Source organism: Trypanosoma rangeli (assembly GCF_003719475.1).
Source record: "Trypanosoma rangeli strain AM80 chromosome Unknown Tra_15.4_contig_00045, whole genome shotgun sequence".
NCBI lineage: Eukaryota > Euglenozoa > Kinetoplastea > Trypanosomatida > Trypanosomatidae > Trypanosoma > Trypanosoma rangeli.
Window position 1 is genome coordinate 175 of NW_021705789.1, and position 17,990 is coordinate 18,164.

Sequence of the window (17,990 nt, forward strand, 5' to 3'; positions counted from 1 at the left end):
AGGAAGTGTAACATGGTGCAGAAGCGAAAGCTTTGACATCGGCAAGATCGAGATGAAAACAGTAAATAATTGACACTAACTCAACTTTTTTTTTTTTTTTTGTCGTGACACAAGAGATAATACACACGCAAAACCAACAAAAGAAAAATGAAAAAGAAAAGGAAAGAACAGAAGCTTAGATGAAACAGCAAACAAACAAAGACGTATACAAACTTCTCATTAAACACACACAGGCACACCGATAAATAGAAAGGTGAAGTCATAACGCCTGAACCAACACCTGTTCCGGCGGTCTCATTGGCACCCGCACCCGCACCCGCACCCGCACCCGCACTCCAGTCAAGAAGCTGGCTGCTCCTCCGTCTGTTTCGCCGAGATAGAAAGCTGCAATTTTGCCAACACCATCTTCAGAGCCACCACCTGGTTCGACGCAATCGTGGAGCTCATCTCTGTCATGTCACTTAAAAATGTCTCATCTTCCATCACCCACGAAATGGGCATTATAGTTGGAATATGGTCGTTGTCAGTAAAACCGGCCTGATAGCAGCGCTCAAAATGTTTCATCCATGGCTCTGGGGCACCGCGAAAGCCGAGACACACCAAATACCTCTCGCTATTCAGGACACGACTGTGGCGAGGCTTTACCACATGAACGCGGTCGTAGAGGTACGTGGAAAGGTACAACATGACGCGTAAAAGCGGGGAAAACGTGTCAAATAGCTTCAGCAGAAAGCAACCATTAACACGAAGGAGCTTCAACGCGGTCAACCATTGTCCAAAGAGAATCCTACCGGAGATAGTTTCCTGATAGTTCGCAATATCAAAAGGGACATTGAAGCCACCATCAGCCACGACAAGCTTCATATTTTCTGTGAGAGTTAAGGAGCGGAGTGCCTCAATGTTTGCCAAATTAAAGACATCCCCGGTGCCGTCAATGCCGTATGTGGCCAGGAAGCGGTCCGACAGAAGACTGGAGTACCAGTCGAGCCCCTTCACGCTGCGCAGTGTCATACCAAACCCCCTCAGTTTCAGCTTATGCTGCCGGCACATCCCAAAGAGGGCCTGTGAGAAGGCGCCTGGGCCACCGCACACATCGGCAAAGGCAAGACTACCCTTCCGCCCAACTGTCTCGTGTTGCAGGTGCTCCCAAACACCGGTGGCCTCCATCGCTTCGCGCAGTTTGTGGCCGGCACGATTTCCAAACAAAACAACGCCTTGGCTGCCGCTCACAGCCAGCGGGAAAAGAGCATCACGGGCAGCAAGATACGCACTCTCATTGACGTCATCTAGAGCACTTTTCGTCTTCCAGAGCGCCAGACGTCCAGCCTCCTGAAAGCTATCAAATGCATCTCTCCAGTGAACACGCTCGAATTCGTTCACTGTAAGTAAGCCAATGCCAGGTGGTGGGCGCGCGGCGTCGTGGCGCAGCAAAAACTCCACCGTCTTGTCTGCCACTTCCAACATGCTGCACTTTCCCCTTTCTGAGCCCCCCGCACGCTACAATGCGAACTAGCAATAAGAGTGCCGGCGTGGAGCACACATGCATAAACACACGCACACACAGAAAAAAAAATGAAATGAAACCAATGAGAATACAGGCAACAAAGCCTGAGTCCCCTTTTCTTCGTGTGGTTTATTCACTGCCAGCTCCTGAAAGTACTGCGGCCCGCTACCTTCCTCGCTTTTTTATTTTTAGATGATGATAAAGGCAATAAAAGTTGTATGGATGCCTATTTTTTTTTTTATAGTAAAATGCTTACGAGTGGGGCACCGTCGCCTCCGAGTTCCTGCACCGTTGGGAACCGCCTCTGCGCACACGTGCATTTGTTGGTCGGACAGCTGGAGTAAAAGATAGAAAAACAAAAATAAGTACACTAAGAGGCACGGAAAATACAGACTGTCCTGTTCCTCATTTCCACACACACACTTTCTCTCCTGCTCGCTCGTTTCTGCCGTCCCCTACAAGAACGCGCTCCAAGATGGAGGCGTTTTTGCTCTGCATTATCTTTTGCTGAACCGACGAACAGAAGGGCAAACAAAGAAAGGATCGTTGTGTACGCAGTGCACCATAACTGAGTTGAATGTTATTTCGTTGGCAAATTCCTAATATTTCCGATGGTCGAAGCAAAAACAAAAAAGGCAGAAAAAAGAATGAACCAAAAAAAAAAAAAAGGAACGCATACACCCTCCCACAGAGGGAAGGTTCGCACATTCTCGATGTCAGCTCCCTTTCATGTGCCTTGGAATATAGTTGTTTCGCTTCATGTTTGATTCCTTCACCCGCTGGCTCTTCTACTATTCCCCCCACCCCGCCGCCGCATGGGTACATGGCGTCGGGTCACCGCTCTTCTCAAGGCTCCATCGCCGCCCCTCGCTTCTCGAAGAGATCATCCAAGAGAAAGCGACCAACAACCGGGTACTTCTCCTGATACTTCGCCGACCATTCATCAAGAGACTGACGGTGCTCCTCCGCAAGGTTGCTCCAACTGGCGTTCGCCTCCTCATCGCTGATCAACATCTTCGCAAGACAGCGTGACACGTCTTTGCCGGCAAACACGTGGTAGGAGGCACCGGTGCCGTAAAATTCGGTTGCAGTGGAACAGTCGTAGACGACGCCCATGACGGAAATGTAAATGGGCATGCCGTTTTCACCGTTATATTTACTAAGCTCCACTGCATCAAACAGTCGCTCCATTTCCTTGATTTTTGCCTTATAATTTCACTTGACTTCAGCCACAAGTGTTTCTCAGAGAGTGACTCACTCACGCACTTTTCCCCCACTTCCGCAGTCGATGCAGGTATAGGTATAAATGCTAATATAATACAATATATATATATATATATATATATATATATATAATGTTATATGTACTTATGTAAACCACACTCACGGCTAGAGAGCAAGAGCACGCGCGCGATGCAGATCCGCAAACACCGTCAATACCAAAAAGAAAGTGGAAAAACAAAAACAGAAAACGTTATTGCTTCACTGAGACACGAAGAGCCAGAGAACAGTACGACATTAAAGAAACACCCCTTTAACGGGAGTCAGCATTGGCGCCAGTCGACACAAGCATACACGAGTTTTTTTTTTTTTGACTTTGCATCTCTCTTCTTTCTTCTCAACATTGACCTTCAAACGGCTCAGACTGCACAAGCAGAATATTTCGTAACTGTACCCCACACTCCAGCGCCCTGGACTCCAACCGCCCTCGGAGAGACTCAATACCGTCACTTAGTCGTTGCAGCTCCCCCTTTTTCCATCGTGTCGTTTCTTCAACTTTAGAGCGCAGGGCTGCGTTGACCTCCTCAGCCTCCGCCACTTTATTCTCAAGGCTCTTGATCCGCTGCCGAAGCTGCTCCTCGTTCGTTATCGACATATTTTGCATGGCGCAAACTTGCTCATCCAGTTTTTTCAATGTGGAATCGCTCTGCTCCTGCAGCTCCGCCTGCTTCCTCTTTAGAACAGTTTTCTCATGTTCCAAATAGCGCTTCTCCTCGCTGGCCAGCATCATCAGCTGCTCCACAGCTTGGCACTGCCGCTTCAAGGACTCCAGCTGCAGCCTCTTCTCATCCACCGCCTGGGCATCTGTCATCCTTTTTTTGGGTGCCATCGCATACCCTATTCTTCCCCCATCTTTGTTGCACCGTGTGGGCGTCAAGGATCGAGGGAGGCCACAGACATAGCAATAACAAACACGTAAGCAGAGGCGCAAATGAGGAAATGAGAGAAAAGGATACCAAGAGGGTTTGTTCGTGATGACAAGCACACACCCGCATGAACCAAGAAATAAGCAAGACAACGGAAAGTAGGCACATGGATGGGAGGGGAAGAGGGGAAGAGGGGAAGAGTGAGGAACTCAAAGAAAATAAAGTGAATCTAACATGGCAAACGCATCAAAGAAGCAGCCCCACCGCTGCAAATAGCACCAGCAGACACATCGGTGAATCCCCGTTCTCCCCCCAACCATCCCCTATCGGTGTTGTTGTTCTTCTTTCGGTTCGTTTCTGCGTTCGCAGCTTTATTTTCTTTCAGCCACCGATACTCCCTCTTTCAGTACTTTCCTTCGGTGTGTACCTTTAGCGGTTATGCAGGATGGCTTTCAAATCGTACATGATATCCTCATGCCTCAGCGTGTACTTGAGATTTTCTAACACGCTGTACCGAATTTGTGGAATATTCCGCTGTGGGAAAACCCCACCGGCGTCCTCAGCGTTGTCGTGGCCAGGCTCCACCTCCACGACCACGGCGTCCGGGGCGTAGGCGTCAGTTCCGAAGCAGTAACGATGCGCAAACGCCACGAACATCATCTCAATACACACCAACAGGTCTTGCAGGCCCTGTGGCACGCGTTCCTCTGACCAATACTGAAATTGAGGCAAAACGTGTGTGGCGGAGAGCAATTGAATGAGTATGCCTTGCCAAAATGAGAGGAATATAACCACCTTGACACATAGAAACTTCATGAAGGCATCTGTCCCCTCCATAAACTCTTTTAGCCCTGTGTAAAAGTAAACTAAAGCAGTAAACGCCACCGTTATGGATATGTTATACACTAATGTTGTCCAAAAGTATCCTTTGCCCACATCTAAAATGCTGCCCATCTCATTCTTGGCCGTTAAAATTATGACCACCACCGTTACAAGCGGCTTCACCACCATAAATTGAAAAAGACATAAACGACAATTCCGCACAAACGTTGGTGAGACCTTCACTGGCTCCATCCAACAGAACGGAAAGAAGTGCTTTATAGGGGGTCGTTCCTCCAGCATGAGAGCGCGGTAGACGGTATCCATGCCCCCCATAAGCGCTATCATCAACTGAAAGAAGGCGTAAATGGCATAACTCTCGTAAGCATCACGAATCAGGTTGAGGTACTCAGCGGCGCTGGGGGCAATTATGCATATCCATGAAATCATGGCGTAGAGAGGTACCATAAAGAGGATACGCACAATTTTTGTCTGACACTCCGGATCGGAAAAGCAGGTCAGGTGTTCCAGAATTTGGAAGAAGGAGAGTATCGTGGCGAATATGGCGCAGTAGCCGCCAATGAAGGAGGGCACCGCCTTCTGGGAATGCAGCATATTTCTGAGCAACAGGACAGTCAACACAAGTAGACCTAACACGCACAAAAAAGTCCCCACCCAGTAGTACATTTTCCGTCGCTCATGCCATTGAGGAAGAAACATGCTTCTAACAGACATTCTTGTCACTGCCTCAGCAATGTGGACTCTGTCGGAGAAAAACATGTTTCAGGCAAAAACCAAAAGAATAAAGAAACAAAAGAAGGAACGTTTTCGTAATCCATTGCCCTCTTCTCCATGTCACACGCACACTGCCGACTGAGAATTAAGGCAAACACTCATAGAGAGAGAGAAAAAAAAAGGGGGTTTAGAGAACAGAACACGACATATACAGTCCCTATCATCAATTTCATTGCCGAATAAAAAGAAAAACAAACAAACAAACAAACAACAGCAACAACAACAAAGACTATAAGAGTAAGTAAATAAATTATAATTACGGCGTCATCTTGGAATGAGATCGTACAGATTCAGCGAAAGGAGTTGGGAGAGACCAACTGCAGAGGTGACAGGAATATGACAGTGATACGCCTTTGAGTTCTGTAAAGAAGGCGCCAACAAGCCCCACGAGACTAACGTGTGATGATGTTGCACGGCAGTCTCCGCCGGAGCAAATTCCAGTGGGTCTATGTGGTGAACACAAATCTTAAGCAGAGCCCTGTACACCAACATGAGGTGTGGCACATGCACGATGTGGGCGGATGAAGACAAAACAGCCGCCTTGTGTGAAGTGGCATTTGGCCCTGACGGGTTTGTACGACGCCGTAACTCCTGATCGTCAAACACATACGCCTGCTTTGACTTAGGCACAGCACCGCAGTAAAAGGCACTCACAGCCCACAGTATCGCCGAATAGCCGATTCGCTTCAACGCCGCCACTAGTGGATCACCGCTGGATCCCACTGCCGTCAACTCCCGTCGCTTCCCCCACGCAGCTGAGTGGTGCATCGCATTTGGATGCCCACATGTGTAGTGTGGCACGAGTAACGGTAAGATGTGATAGACGCGTTGCAGCAGCTGACGCACATCCTGAGCCACGATGCTGGCCCGCATTGGGAGGTGCGTGGTGTAGTAAGCAACGGCATCCACTACAGCTGTGTGAGCCTGCTCCAACGTAAAGTGTGGGGTGTTCACGGCGGGGTCGCCTAAAAGAAACGCGCGATTTACCACAAAGAGGGAGTTCAGCCACCCTTGCACCACGGCCGCATCGGGCTTCGACAGGAAATGGAAGCGAAACGAGTTGGAAATGTGAAGCGGCATCTGTGAAACTATCCACAAACAAACAATATTTTGCTTGCGCCCCTCCGGCGTCGCCGTGAGACACTCCGACAGCCAATGATTGACATGAACGGCATCGTCCTCCAGCATGTCGGCGTCGTCTAGAACGAAGTGGAGCTCACTCCCCTCCACTGCGTCGTCCATCCACTGCCGCACCAAACATCCAAACTGTCGAATCGTGCATTCCGTACGCCTGCGTCTCGTGTGCGGCTGAAGCCGCCATGTCAGTCGCTGCAACGGATCACCGTCCAGCGCCTTGCCGCTCACATACTCTAGAAGAAAGGATCTCTTCATGTTGCGGACATGCTGCTCGCGTGCCGTGAGATAATTTAGAAGCAGCGTCGTCTTCCCACTGCTCGGTGGGCCGCAGAGACAAATGTAGCCGGAGCCACACTCGACGCTGGCGTCTAGCTCATCACGAAGGTCGGCCTTGCCTTCCTCGCATAATGCCTGCGACGTCATTCTGACCAAAGAGAGAAGCAGGCCAAACTAAACGCATGCCGCACCACTGCGCGGCGGCGGAGTTCCACAAGGCAGGCTGAAAGCATGGCAAAAATATATATATATATGCACAAACAAATTCACAAAGACGGGAAAGTAGAAGCAGAAAAATAAAAATGAAAATAAAACAGTCGTTTCATAATAAACCGACTCGTACGTTCTACTTCAGATTTTTTTTTTTTTGGTTGTATATCTCGCCTCCCGCCAACGGCTCTTCTTCCTCCATTCGCGGATGAGGGCAAGTGCGTCCCCGCACCCTCACGGCATATCGCGGTACGCCTGCTGGTAGTTCCACCTATTTGTCTTGAAATGCCTTCGCCTACTGAACCGGTTGCGCGCGTCGTGGGCGGCCTGAAGCGACGGATGGAAACGCTTGTCCCGCATGAAGCGGTGCCTAAATTTATGCCCACAGAACCAATGGGCAATGAGCAAGGGCTGCGAAAGACGAAGCATCATCCCCAGTAGCCCTAGAAAAGAAGAAAGGTAACAACAATAACAACAACAACAAATACTACTACTAACGCGAGCCTCCCCAAAGTGTGCCCGAACGAATACAAACAACAGTAATTTGGTAAGCACAGGCACAAGCCTAAAGAGCCCGCCTCGCTTGAAAAACAACAGTAAAGAAGGAAAAGAAAAAGTAGATACGTTTATGGTGAGTGGGCAAAGAACAGAATAGAGTTGTGCGTGCGCCAGGCAGGAGAAGGTTTTGTTTCAGCCAGACCACGTAGGTGAACGCGCACAATTTAAACACAGAGGTTCGAGAGTCGGACGCTTGTTGCCTTCCTGAAAAAATATGTAGGGGCTGAACTTCTATGTCTGCTTCAAAAGCTGCATGACGCCGGCAGTAAACGCCTCCAAGTGCACAATAGGCTTTGTACCAAGCTTCATGTTGTGATCGTACTGTGCTGCAAGGGCAATCACAGGTCGTCGAAGTGCGGGATCGACCGCAGACATTAGCTTCTCAAGGACCACACGAAGAATCACTTCGCCAGAGACGCACTGACCAAGGAGATCGTAGAATTTTCCACGTATTTCATGCAGTTTCTTCGGCGTTTGCTCTGAGAGAATGTCGTTGGTAATTTCGTCAAGAAATACCAGCCAGTCCGGCTGGGGAATATCAGTGCCATTCCCGGAGAACTCGACGTTTGTCATGGCAGCTGCCTCTACCATCAACAGGGCGCGGCGCAGATTACCCTCGGAACGCTGTGTCACGGTAGCCATGAACGCCGCGGAGGGCAGTGACCGATTTTCGCGCTCACATACGTGCCGGACAACTTTGCTTAAATTTTCCTTGGAGTGCGAAGGGACACGGACTGCCAAACATCGTGAACGAAGCGGTGCTATGAGACGCGAGGTTGAGTTGCAGATAAGCACCAACCGACATGTTGACATGTACTTTTCCATCGTTCGTCGAAGAGCGTGTTGCGCGGCTCGGCCCATTTTATCCACCTCATTAAGAAGCACCACCTTATACCTTACGCCAGTGGAGGTACTAGTCTGCAATGAGACAGTTTGGGCAATCTCCCGAATCATTTGCATTACAATCACCCGATCGTAGTTTCCAGCATCTGAGGGATTGATGTCAATATGATGCGGAGAGCTCAGGATTGCAATGTCAACAACTTTGCTATCTGTCACCTGCACAGATCGGTGCTCAAGCCGCAGGGAATACACAGAGGGGCCGTACACATGATGTAGAACCGCCATGGCGCGTGTCTTCTTCCCCGTACCTGACGGGCCGTAGAGCAGCAGGTGCGGAAGGTCCTGCGATTCAGCAAGTCGCTTAAGCACTCCTGTCAGCTCCGGGTACAGCTCCACTTCATCGAGCGACTTGGGGCGGTACTTGTCTACCCACAGCATTGCTAGCGTCTGAAAGTGACAAGAGAAAAGCAATAGTCAAAGGGCTGGAGAAAAATTAATAACAAAAAAAAACCACCAAAATAAACAAAATACAGTTTTGGGGGTGGTTTATCGTTGTTTGTACGTCTGCAACCTGTTGAGGAGCAAAGGAAACAGTGTAGCCTGCGTGTGTGCAATAGTAAAATTAAAAGTAAGAAGAACTGAATCTTATTGTGCACTTTTCCAAACAAACAAACAAACAAAAAATTGCGCGCACCACCGTTGCAAGGCCAAAACAACAAGAACAATAATGCACGTACATATGTATTCATATAAGGCAATGCCACCCTTAAGAAGAATACCCAGACGCGAAACACGCGCACAGGCCCCCCACATCACAAGGCCAGGAAAGTAGATTCAACACCCATCTGCCTCTAACCAAGAGACAGGCAGAAAGAAGGATGATACAAATGTCACCGCTTATGAAAATATAGACAAGACCGAGATGCGGGATAAGCAAATAAAAGCTAAGGACGGAGCGGACCGAGGCATCAAATCTCATACTTCCGCATGATCCTCGTTACCCACTCGACGCCCAGCCACACAGAAGCGTTGGCAGGGATCGCACGCACTAGACATGCTGGGAGGCCTCTGTAGAAGCCCCGCACCCCAACCGTCCTATACGTGGTGACAAATACCTCTGAGAAGGTCCTTTTCGTGTTGCCACCTGACTGCAGTTGTGTCTTCATGTAGTCAAAAGGGTAATTACTCAACCAAAAGACTACCCCCGCCACACATCCGCTAATCACCACCCCAAAGTTCCTCCCTCCTGTGGTTGCTCCAAAGGCGGAGTTGTCTATCTGCTGCTTTACCAACTGGTATCCTGAAAAGTAAAAGGGGAGCCCCACTAGGCGCGAGAGCATCGTTGGTACGTACCCCGCAAAGAATCCGAGTGAACCCTCCCTCACAAAGATGTAACGAATACAGCTGGTTGCGCCTGTAAATTTTTTTGTTGCCTGGGAGTTGTTCTGCAACTGCAGCCTCACCTTTACATTCTCCATCGGGGTGATGCAGAGGGTGTAAATCGGCGCCGTCAACCATGCTGCCAAGGCTGTCCGCCAGAGTGGGAGTCTGTTTTTTGGATCGAAACCCGCAGGTGTCACTAAATTCGTCATGAACTGGTTCAGGCTAAACAATATGGAATTGTACACACCGCCCATTACGAGTGGTGGGGCCAGCCCACGATAAAAACCATGACAACCTTCATTTGCCCATGTATGACGACAGCAGGACAAGACGCCAGGGAAGAGTCCGCTCTGCACACGCGACTTGACGGTGTCGAATGGGTGGCTGGTTAACGCCTGCAGCATCCCACCAATTGTCCCACCGACAAAACGCTGCAGCACTGTGACTTTGTGCACACTGTCAGCTTCATTCTTCCTGTCGTGCTTGTCGGCCATGCGAGTACCTATCGGGCAACTCTAGTCTCCAATGCAGGTACCAAGTTTATTGAGGGCGGTAGTGGTGCAAGCAAAAACAAAAACAAAAACAAAAACGGACATATATGCACTCACGGATTAGCGCACAAATAAAAGAGCAAAGTGCAACATGGAGGAGGCAAATCCGTCCGAAGCAAATGAGAGACATGTACGCACCTTCTCTCTCTTCTTTCTTTCTTTCTTTCCTGTCGTCATAGTTGGCCTGTTTGAAGGCTATTCACTCTAAAATTACATTCTACTCACTTGACTTGAGGCTCGTTTTCAAGGAAAGACTTGCGGTGAAATGCATCGGTGTGGTTGAGCATGGTACGCCCAATGACCCGCGCGCCAACAGACTGAAAGGCCAGCGAGAGCTCACCGTCGTAGAGCGTTGCAATGTTTTCGGGTGAAAATACATCTGAAAGACACATGTTACGTGGGTTCGTCACCCGCACGTGAAAGGCAAAGTCCAATTCCTCTGACGTCAAGACGCCGTCCCCATTTTGAGAGAGGACATAGAACGCCTTTTGCGTCCCGCGAATGGGTTGTCGGTCAATGCAAAGAAACACCAACAAAGGCATCGGATCCAACAAACCGTCTGCGGCCGAGAATGTCATCCACAGCGCACGCACGTACGCCTCCAACCGGTCGTCCGCCATGTAGTTATCAAAGAAGAAGGGGATATCATAAAAAACCTCCGCGGTGACCGCCTCGGGGCCAAGGTCGGTCCGGATCTCCAGCAGCTCCGTGATGGAGCATTCAGGGATATAAAAATTATTTTTCACATCTACGTCTGACCCCACCTCCGGCACCGGCGCACACCATAAAAGCAGATGAACCACAAACTCCCGCCAGTCGATGAAACCGCAACCAAGCGGATCAAACGCGGCAAAAAGCTCATCCGGTGTTTTAAGACGACCAAGGTTTCTGGCAGTGGCCCCAGCGTAATCGTCAGGACGCACAATGTAAAAGAACTCCGTGCGTCCCAGTGCGTAGTCAGGCGCTACAGAACGGAATGCTATAATGATGTCCACCAACCGAGAAGAAGAGAGTGTTGCATGGATCTTTGGTCCTTCTGACGCCGGCAATATCTGCAGCTTATGGGATGAGGAAAGGCAATGATCGATTGCTTCTTGTGTTGCCGCAGGGACGGTGTGAAACGTATCGCGTCCCAAGTGCATGGGAGGAAGAGGCCGCTCTTCTTCAATGGCGTTACGAATAATGTAGATCGCCGTGTTTACTGCTGAAGCCTGGCGGAAACTTTTCTCCCGTGTGTGAGAGAGCATGTTGTCCTTCATGCGTGTACAGTACGCCTCCCCTTCACGTTGGATTTGAAGGAAGAACTGCCGTATACAGGAAATACGCTCCTGCGCCTTGGACAACTCACCTTGAACAAAGGGCAAACACCTCTTGAGAATCAATACCGTCCTTCCATCATCCGCCACCATGGCAGACGTCTTGGCACTTTCACGCACCTTCACAGACGCCTCAATTACAGAAGAAAACTTCCCCACAAGGTTTTCCATGGAGGTTACAATCTTTCCAACGGTCTCTACAAAGGTGTCCTCAAGGGTCTTTTCAACCACTTCCTCCAGCTGCGGAGCCTTCTTGGTGCTTTGCATCTTCTTCTCTTTCCCTTTTGTCTGCTCCGCCGCGGCCTCCGTGGTGGAACGTACAAGAATGACCTCCGATTCCAATTCCTCAAAATTGCAGGGCTCATTCACAACGGCGGCAAAGTACATCGCCACCAAGTTCAGTGCCACCAAGAACCGCTCCAATTCCACTTGCACCATAGCAACACCAACATTACACACCGCCACACACCATGGCCCTGAGAAGGACTCCTTTTTTGTGATTTGCTCAATCATTGTACTGGCCTCCTTTTCAGTTGCCTCCAGCGTGCGAAACAACTCCTCCCTGAGCTGATCCACCAACTGATGTAGCTCCTCCTTACATGTGGGCTGTCCCAGAATCTCGGGCGGTACTCCATTGTAGTTGGCCACGAATTGATCCAGTTTTTCCTGCTTTTCATCCTGTTGGTTCCAGAAGTAATTGAAGAGATCCATCGCCTCGAAGCGGTGCTCCAGCATCACATTGGCGAGTTTCTCCACAGCTGTCCCCAACCAGTCATATGCACTCTCATATTGAGTCCTAAAGGCGCAAAACAGTCGCATGAAAGCCTCTGGTAGAGCATCTGGCATTGTGTAAAATGACGACAACTGTGACCGAGACTCTAATTCCGGCGGAATAGGTGCTCCACATTCTGCATAAACCGCTATGAGACGCTTTCTTTCAGCCTCCTGCGCTGCCTCCTGCTCAGCAATGCTTGCATCAATGTATGCCCGCCTCTTTTTTGCGGCCATTGCAGCATCGTGATACCGAATGCCTTCCTTGTATTTCTCTCCTGCCTCTTGAATAATATTCCGAACATCAACTATGATTTCCTCCAATGCTCTTTCTCCGTTGACTTCGTGCACGTTTTTACCGCATCCCTCTTCACGTTTCAGCCAGCGCCTCATCGTCTCCCAGTACCAGTTCTGGTTAAACAAGAGACGGTGCAGCTGCGCTGTGGAAGTTTTCACACGGTCGAGGCTTACCAAATACGGCAAGCGCTCTGTCGGCGGAGGACTAAACACCATGTGGTAATGTTCTCCTGTCTCTTTATCAACACGAAGTCCAGCAAAGCGGCCAAAAATTTCATGCGGCCTGCAGTCAATATGCACAACAGCTGAGAATAGAGAGTACATCTGCCCGTGTTGCTCCCAGTATGCTATTGCATTATTTTCCTCCTCTGTCAACTCAGGCCGTGTCACCTCTGGCAGCACAGGCGGTGGCAATGCGCTGAGGTCAACTCCTTTCTTTGGTGGCCTTGGCCGGACCTCGCTCTTCAGACTGCCCACATTAGAGTGTGTCTCCCGCGGTACAAGCAGCAGTGTTGATAAGGGAACCTCCTCTATACGGGGCGGGAAGTCTCGCAAGACCCCCTCAAACAAATGCACCTTTTTTGGAATCATACGCTGCAGAACACAAAGCTGCCCCAATACACCAACCGTTCCGTCGAACAATATACCTTCACATTGCAATGTGGTGTCAGCCATCTCCAGCTGCATCAGCTCCACGATGAGGTATGGGTCCACTGCTTCACCGCGGAAAAGGGCAGCCTCAATGGTCTTGCCCACCTTAGCCCATGGACTAAGCCGCACAAAGGATTCGACAACCTGTTCAATGCGTGACTCGCTGTGGTATACAATTTCCTCGTCCTGCACGTTATGCTCTTCATAGGCTGAGAGTACTGGCAATGCGTTGCTGTCTTCTACCGTCACAAGGGTTGGTAAACCATTACGCTCATTTCGGTACGCCTGCAGGGCCTTATTTGTCAGGTCCCGATCTGTGAGGGACAACAGCGAAAGTTCAGCAGAAACCTCACGAGACACAACTGTCTTACCGCTAAACTTTGGTCCATTTATCACAAACAGCGGCCTGCAAGAGATATCAAAACAGTTGACAGAAGAGGCATCCGGTGCCAGTTTGTCGTACATGGCATAAAGAAGGTAAAGAAATGCATCCCCTGTTATTTGAAATGGATGGCAGTGAAAGATATCTGTAAAGGCAATGCGAGCTCGCTCTTCCCCAGTCAATGATGTCCCGTTGATGGTTCGAATAAAAGCATTCAGAGTGATGCCGCCAAGGAGCGTGTTACAAACACTACCTTCAAGAGCGTGTTTTTCAGTGAATCCGATGCATGCGTCAACAGCCAAGAGAATGCGGTTAACGACGTCACCAATCACATCATCCCTTGTCCTGCGTTCTTCCTCCAAACACCACTCTTCCAACTCGCGCAACCGGCGCTCGTCGCTTCCAATCGCTGTTGACTGCTCCTTCTCCTCTCGCCTCTTCATTGACGTTAGGTACATGGAGTTCAGCCGTTTCTGCAGCTTCACGGCCTCCTCACACTCCCGTTTCTCCTCCAGAATATGCTCGCTGATCAGGTCCCACCACCTCCCTACATCCCCGAGGGAACCCAAGAACTTGTCCTCGGGCAACGATACAGCCTGGACGCCGCGCTGCAGAACAACACTCAGCATGTCCTTGGAACGCTGCGTGCGCTCCTTTTTGCCTGCTATGATACAATCAATGCGCCGCCGCCTGAGAGCCTCCCGCCGCTGCTCCTCATCCTCTCGTGTAGCGTGCAGCGAGGCCACAAAACGCTCAGCCTCCTGCATCCCCGTCTACCACCTCCTCACAAAGAAAACCCGTCCTGCAAAGAGACCAAACCCTAGCCAAGTGCACCCCCCCCCCACCAAAATAATAATAAATAGATAAAAGAAAAAAAACAACAACATATAAAACCTAAAGAACATAACAGCAGCGAAAATAAAAACAACACGTACATACAAGATGAAGGTGAGAGGAAGCTCGCTACTTTTCTTCTTTTCTCCGCGTCCTCCCTCATTGGTAGCCGTCCCGCCCCTGGAAGATCCCTCTTCCTACAGGCCATTGTCAAAAAAAAAAAAACAACGGAAAATAAAACTAAATTTATTTTGTCCCACACAGCCAGACACGTGTCTGTACGGTTGGCGCTAAAGATTTTTGGTCCACTGCTCCTTGCCCTTTGGTGGGGGCTTCGTGATGTTGATGCGCTTGATGGCGCTGTTGTGGTCCCGGTGCGAAATGAAGAAGTATGGGATGCCGCAACTGCCACCAACACAAACGACCTTGAACCCAGAACTGTAGGTCTATTCCAAGCCACCTGCACGAGGGAACGAATACGTACGCTAAGAGGACAGGGATTGAAAATCTGCAACTGTCCGAGATAAACGCCCAGGTCCAATTTTCCCCTGTAAAAATGGCCTCCGCCCTCATAATTTTTTGATCCACGACAAAGTACGCGACACCATTCACGTTGGGATCATCCACAAAATGATTTCGTGCGCCATTCGTGACTTCAAGGGCGCGCTTAACTTCATCTGAATCACTTACTGTCGTCTCATTGAACACGTTTTTGCTTCGCATCATACACGCGCTTCTGCACGCCGTACATCACATGTGAGGTGTGGCGTTCCCTTCGGTACGACTTGGGGAAGATTGGGGTCCGCATGCAGCGGTAATACCCCCACAAGTACAGCACGGCAATCGGATAGCAGAGAAAAGGACACAACATGCAGTACACAAACGATCGCAGCGGGGGCACCACCATAGCAAAGTCAATATGACCCAGCCGATCACGCGTCCGACTTACCGCACGCAGTGGCTCATTCCACAAATCTGTGGGAAAAAACTCCTTTTAGTGTCGCTCCTTCTTCGGCCACCATCTTTACGGGCCTCAAGTACTGCGCATGCGTGCATTCAAGAAAACAAGAAAAGACGTAGCAACAAAATATTCCTTCCATATGGAGAAGAGGAAGAACTAAAAAGCAACCATGAGAGAAGACATCTACAGCCCTTTTAAAATTTAAAAAAAAACAATTAAAAAACAAAATAAAATAAAATAAAATAAAACAAAATAAAACAAAAAATGTCACAACAACTACAATAATCTTAGAGGGCGTGCTGCAAACAAAAAAAAACAATAATAATAATAATGGCGCCAAGTTAGCTTAAAACAATGGCGGCCATATATATATATATATATATATATATATGTATATATATAATATAATATACTCTTCCCATCTATTCTTTCCACGACGCATGGATACTCTTGGCGATAAATGTGTAAATATCGCCTGTCTCGTGCAGTATCTTGCTCGTCGGTTTGCCTGCACCGTGACCCGCTGCCGTCTCAATGCGCGCCAAGAAAGGCCCACCTTCGGTTGGGTTTGCATGTTGTAGCGTTGCCACATACTTTAGTGAGTGTAGTGGCACCACCCGGTCGTCGTGGTCGCCTGTCACCACCAAGATGGCGGGATATTTGATACCAGATTTAATATTGTGTAGTGGACTGTATTGTTGCAGAACCTTGAAATCCTCTTCCTTGTCTGGATCACCATAGTCGGACTTCCACGCATGCCCAATAGTAAACCTGTGAAACTTGTACATATCCAACACCCCCACTTGGCAGACAACACAACGAAACAGCTCTGGGGCTTGGTTCGCCACTGCCGCAACAAGCAGCCCACCATTTGAGCCACCCATGATGGCAGTTGTCTGTGGAGAGCCGTAGCCGTGGCGGTGCAGGAATTTGGCTCCCTCAATGAAGTCTGTAAAACAGTTCTGTTTACAGGCTCGTCGACCGGCGTTGTGCCAGTCCTCGCCGTACTCACCACCACCACGGATATTCGGTACCGCGAGTACACCGTCAAGGTTTCTCAAAAACACCATCCGTGAGGCGCTGAATGCAGGTGTCAAAGAAATATTGAAGCCACCGTAACCGTACAACAACAGCGGCGAGTTGGAGGTTACACTGCCTTTTCTGTAAACAACAAACATCGGAATCCGTGTGCCGTCTGACGAGTTGTAGAACTTCTGCTCCGTGACAAAATCATCCGCCACAAGTCCCTCCACCGTGTCATCTTTAAAGACACGAAGCGACGACTGTGGGTCTTTAACGTCCAGTAAAAAACTACGTCCTGGAAGGAGGAAGGACATAATTTTAAAAGACACAAACTCCTTCTTTCGCTCGGCAAAGAATGAAGTGATCGTTCCAATAGGCAATGCGATGATGTTTAATGTAGGATCATCTAGTCGGCGGTAATACAACACGTCCTTTACATCTTCCAGGTAGACGAGAAAAAACACATCCTTAACAAGGGCGGCGTGACTTAGGACGGAAGGTTGCTGCTCCACAATAACCTCTTCGTGTCCAGTGTGTATGTCAATGGATACAATTCTTTTTCTTGGTGCATCACGGGTTGTCACAAAGTAGAATATGTTGTCGTTATTTCCCAAATAGTCATAAGTGCCAACAAACCCATTTACAAGCTTTGTAAAGGACAATGGTTCAGAACCAAGTCCCTCTTCAGCCGATGGAAGTTCCGCAACCCACACAAGGTTGTGTGGATCACAACCGTCAAAAAGAGAGACAATGACGTAAGACTGACAGTCAGACACCTCTGCCGTCAGTGACCACTGTGGGTGGTTCGGTACAGAGAGAATCACGACGTCTTCCTCTTGAGGACGACCGATATAATGAAAACAGATAAACGCATCCAGCGCTTGGTCTGTTTCAGCACCCTTGTCCACATTACCCTGAAGTTCAGGGTAACGTGTATAAAAAAAATCCATGGTTGTGCCACCATGCAATGCCAGAGAACTTGACCCATTCAATCACATCTGAAGTGTCTTCCACAGTGTCTGCACGCCTCACATGGATGTGCTGCCAGTCACTTCCCTTATCACTGAGGCTGTAGGCCAACATCGTCTCGTCCTCGCTCCAAGCGGAGACCTTTACAGCCGTTGTACCGTCACTGCTCATTGTGTTGGGATCCAGAAAGATGCTCAAAGCGTCATCGGTAAGGCTTTTCGCGCGCATCAAAACACTCTGATTTTGCAGGCCGGAGTTATGATAGTAATAGTAGTGCCCCTTGCGAAAACTGGGGTTGGAACTACGCGGGTAATCCTGCGAGTTTAATATCTTGTCAAAGAGTTTCTTGCGCAACTCGGCATCGGAAGTAAGATAGTCTTCAAATAATGCATTTTGTGCCTGCACAAACGACTTTGTTTCAGGGTTCTCAGGGTTCTCGAGGTAGTCGTAGGCCTCGGGCACATTCACACTGTGCATCGTGTAGGCCGCCGCCGAGCGCCTCGCCAACGGGTACAGGGAGCGCATTGCCTTTTTGTTTATTTTATTTTCCTTCCTCACTTTAA

The 17,990-nt window shown here is 49.2% G+C and overlaps 11 protein-coding genes across 11 annotated transcripts, besides 13 other annotated features; all 11 read right to left on the reverse strand.

Moving 5' to 3' along the window:
• Positions 1-135: 135 nt before the first annotated feature.
• Positions 136-173: a sequence feature (GA-rich).
• A 127-nt stretch (positions 174-300) lies between these two features.
• Positions 301-334: a microsatellite.
• A 5-nt stretch (positions 335-339) lies between these two features.
• Positions 340-1,464, reverse strand: TraAM80_02055 (methyltransferase; the record flags this gene model as incomplete). Its single annotated transcript, XM_029379074.1, has 1 exon — positions 340-1,464. One exon carries the CDS (start codon positions 1,462-1,464, stop codon positions 340-342), a length of 1,125 nt encoding a protein of 374 aa, XP_029241040.1.
• Positions 1,465-2,126: 662 nt separating this feature from the next.
• Positions 2,127-2,172: a sequence feature (GA-rich).
• Positions 2,173-2,350: 178 nt separating this feature from the next.
• Positions 2,351-2,695, reverse strand: TraAM80_02056 (membrane-associated progesterone binding protein 2; the record flags this gene model as incomplete). Its single annotated transcript, XM_029379075.1, has 1 exon — positions 2,351-2,695. One exon carries the CDS (start codon positions 2,693-2,695, stop codon positions 2,351-2,353), a length of 345 nt encoding a protein of 114 aa, XP_029241041.1.
• Positions 2,696-2,826: 131 nt separating this feature from the next.
• Positions 2,827-2,859: a microsatellite.
• A 79-nt stretch (positions 2,860-2,938) lies between these two features.
• Positions 2,939-2,977: a sequence feature (A-rich).
• Positions 2,978-3,122: 145 nt separating this feature from the next.
• Positions 3,123-3,596, reverse strand: TraAM80_02057 (uncharacterized protein; the record flags this gene model as incomplete). The annotated part of the gene is made up of 1 exon (XM_029379076.1): positions 3,123-3,596. One exon carries the CDS (start codon positions 3,594-3,596, stop codon positions 3,123-3,125), a length of 474 nt encoding a protein of 157 aa, XP_029241042.1.
• Positions 3,597-4,080: 484 nt separating this feature from the next.
• TraAM80_02058 (f2o10.10 protein-like protein) lies at positions 4,081-5,205 on the reverse strand (the record flags this gene model as incomplete). Its single annotated transcript, XM_029379077.1, has 1 exon — positions 4,081-5,205. One exon carries the CDS (start codon positions 5,203-5,205, stop codon positions 4,081-4,083), a length of 1,125 nt encoding a protein of 374 aa, XP_029241043.1.
• Positions 5,206-5,443: 238 nt separating this feature from the next.
• Positions 5,444-5,495: a sequence feature (A-rich).
• Positions 5,496-5,529: 34 nt separating this feature from the next.
• On the reverse strand, positions 5,530-6,825 carry TraAM80_02059 (uncharacterized protein; the record flags this gene model as incomplete). The annotated part of the gene is made up of 1 exon (XM_029379078.1): positions 5,530-6,825. The coding sequence occupies one exon, from the start codon at positions 6,823-6,825 to the stop codon at positions 5,530-5,532; it is 1,296 nt and encodes a 431-aa protein (XP_029241044.1).
• A 524-nt stretch (positions 6,826-7,349) lies between these two features.
• Positions 7,350-7,386: a microsatellite.
• A 291-nt stretch (positions 7,387-7,677) lies between these two features.
• Positions 7,678-8,727, reverse strand: TraAM80_02060 (putative replication factor C, subunit 5; the record flags this gene model as incomplete). The annotated part of the gene is made up of 1 exon (XM_029379079.1): positions 7,678-8,727. One exon carries the CDS (start codon positions 8,725-8,727, stop codon positions 7,678-7,680), a length of 1,050 nt encoding a protein of 349 aa, XP_029241045.1.
• Positions 8,728-8,950: 223 nt separating this feature from the next.
• Positions 8,951-8,973: a microsatellite.
• A 284-nt stretch (positions 8,974-9,257) lies between these two features.
• TraAM80_02061 (mitochondrial carrier protein) lies at positions 9,258-10,166 on the reverse strand (the record flags this gene model as incomplete). Its single annotated transcript, XM_029379080.1, has 1 exon — positions 9,258-10,166. The coding sequence occupies one exon, from the start codon at positions 10,164-10,166 to the stop codon at positions 9,258-9,260; it is 909 nt and encodes a 302-aa protein (XP_029241046.1).
• Positions 10,167-10,362: 196 nt separating this feature from the next.
• Positions 10,363-10,390: a microsatellite.
• A 54-nt stretch (positions 10,391-10,444) lies between these two features.
• Positions 10,445-14,407, reverse strand: TraAM80_02062 (cpc1/kpl2; the record flags this gene model as incomplete). The annotated part of the gene is made up of 1 exon (XM_029379081.1): positions 10,445-14,407. The coding sequence occupies one exon, from the start codon at positions 14,405-14,407 to the stop codon at positions 10,445-10,447; it is 3,963 nt and encodes a 1,320-aa protein (XP_029241047.1).
• Positions 14,408-14,487: 80 nt separating this feature from the next.
• Positions 14,488-14,570: a microsatellite.
• Positions 14,571-14,720: 150 nt separating this feature from the next.
• On the reverse strand, positions 14,721-15,200 carry TraAM80_02063 (uncharacterized protein; the record flags this gene model as incomplete). The annotated part of the gene is made up of 1 exon (XM_029379082.1): positions 14,721-15,200. One exon carries the CDS (start codon positions 15,198-15,200, stop codon positions 14,721-14,723), a length of 480 nt encoding a protein of 159 aa, XP_029241048.1.
• Positions 15,201-15,629: 429 nt separating this feature from the next.
• Positions 15,630-15,711: a sequence feature (A-rich).
• Positions 15,712-15,743: 32 nt separating this feature from the next.
• Positions 15,744-15,767: a microsatellite.
• Positions 15,768-15,798: 31 nt separating this feature from the next.
• Positions 15,799-15,847: a microsatellite.
• Positions 15,848-15,857: 10 nt separating this feature from the next.
• TraAM80_02064 (putative prolyl oligopeptidase, putative,serine peptidase clan SC, family S9A) lies at positions 15,858-16,772 on the reverse strand (the record flags this gene model as incomplete). The annotated part of the gene is made up of 1 exon (XM_029379083.1): positions 15,858-16,772. One exon carries the CDS (start codon positions 16,770-16,772, stop codon positions 15,858-15,860), a length of 915 nt encoding a protein of 304 aa, XP_029241049.1.
• A 607-nt stretch (positions 16,773-17,379) lies between these two features.
• On the reverse strand, positions 17,380-17,952 carry TraAM80_02065 (prolyl oligopeptidase; the record flags this gene model as incomplete). The annotated part of the gene is made up of 1 exon (XM_029379084.1): positions 17,380-17,952. The coding sequence occupies one exon, from the start codon at positions 17,950-17,952 to the stop codon at positions 17,380-17,382; it is 573 nt and encodes a 190-aa protein (XP_029241050.1).
• Positions 17,953-17,990: the final 38 nt, after the last annotated feature.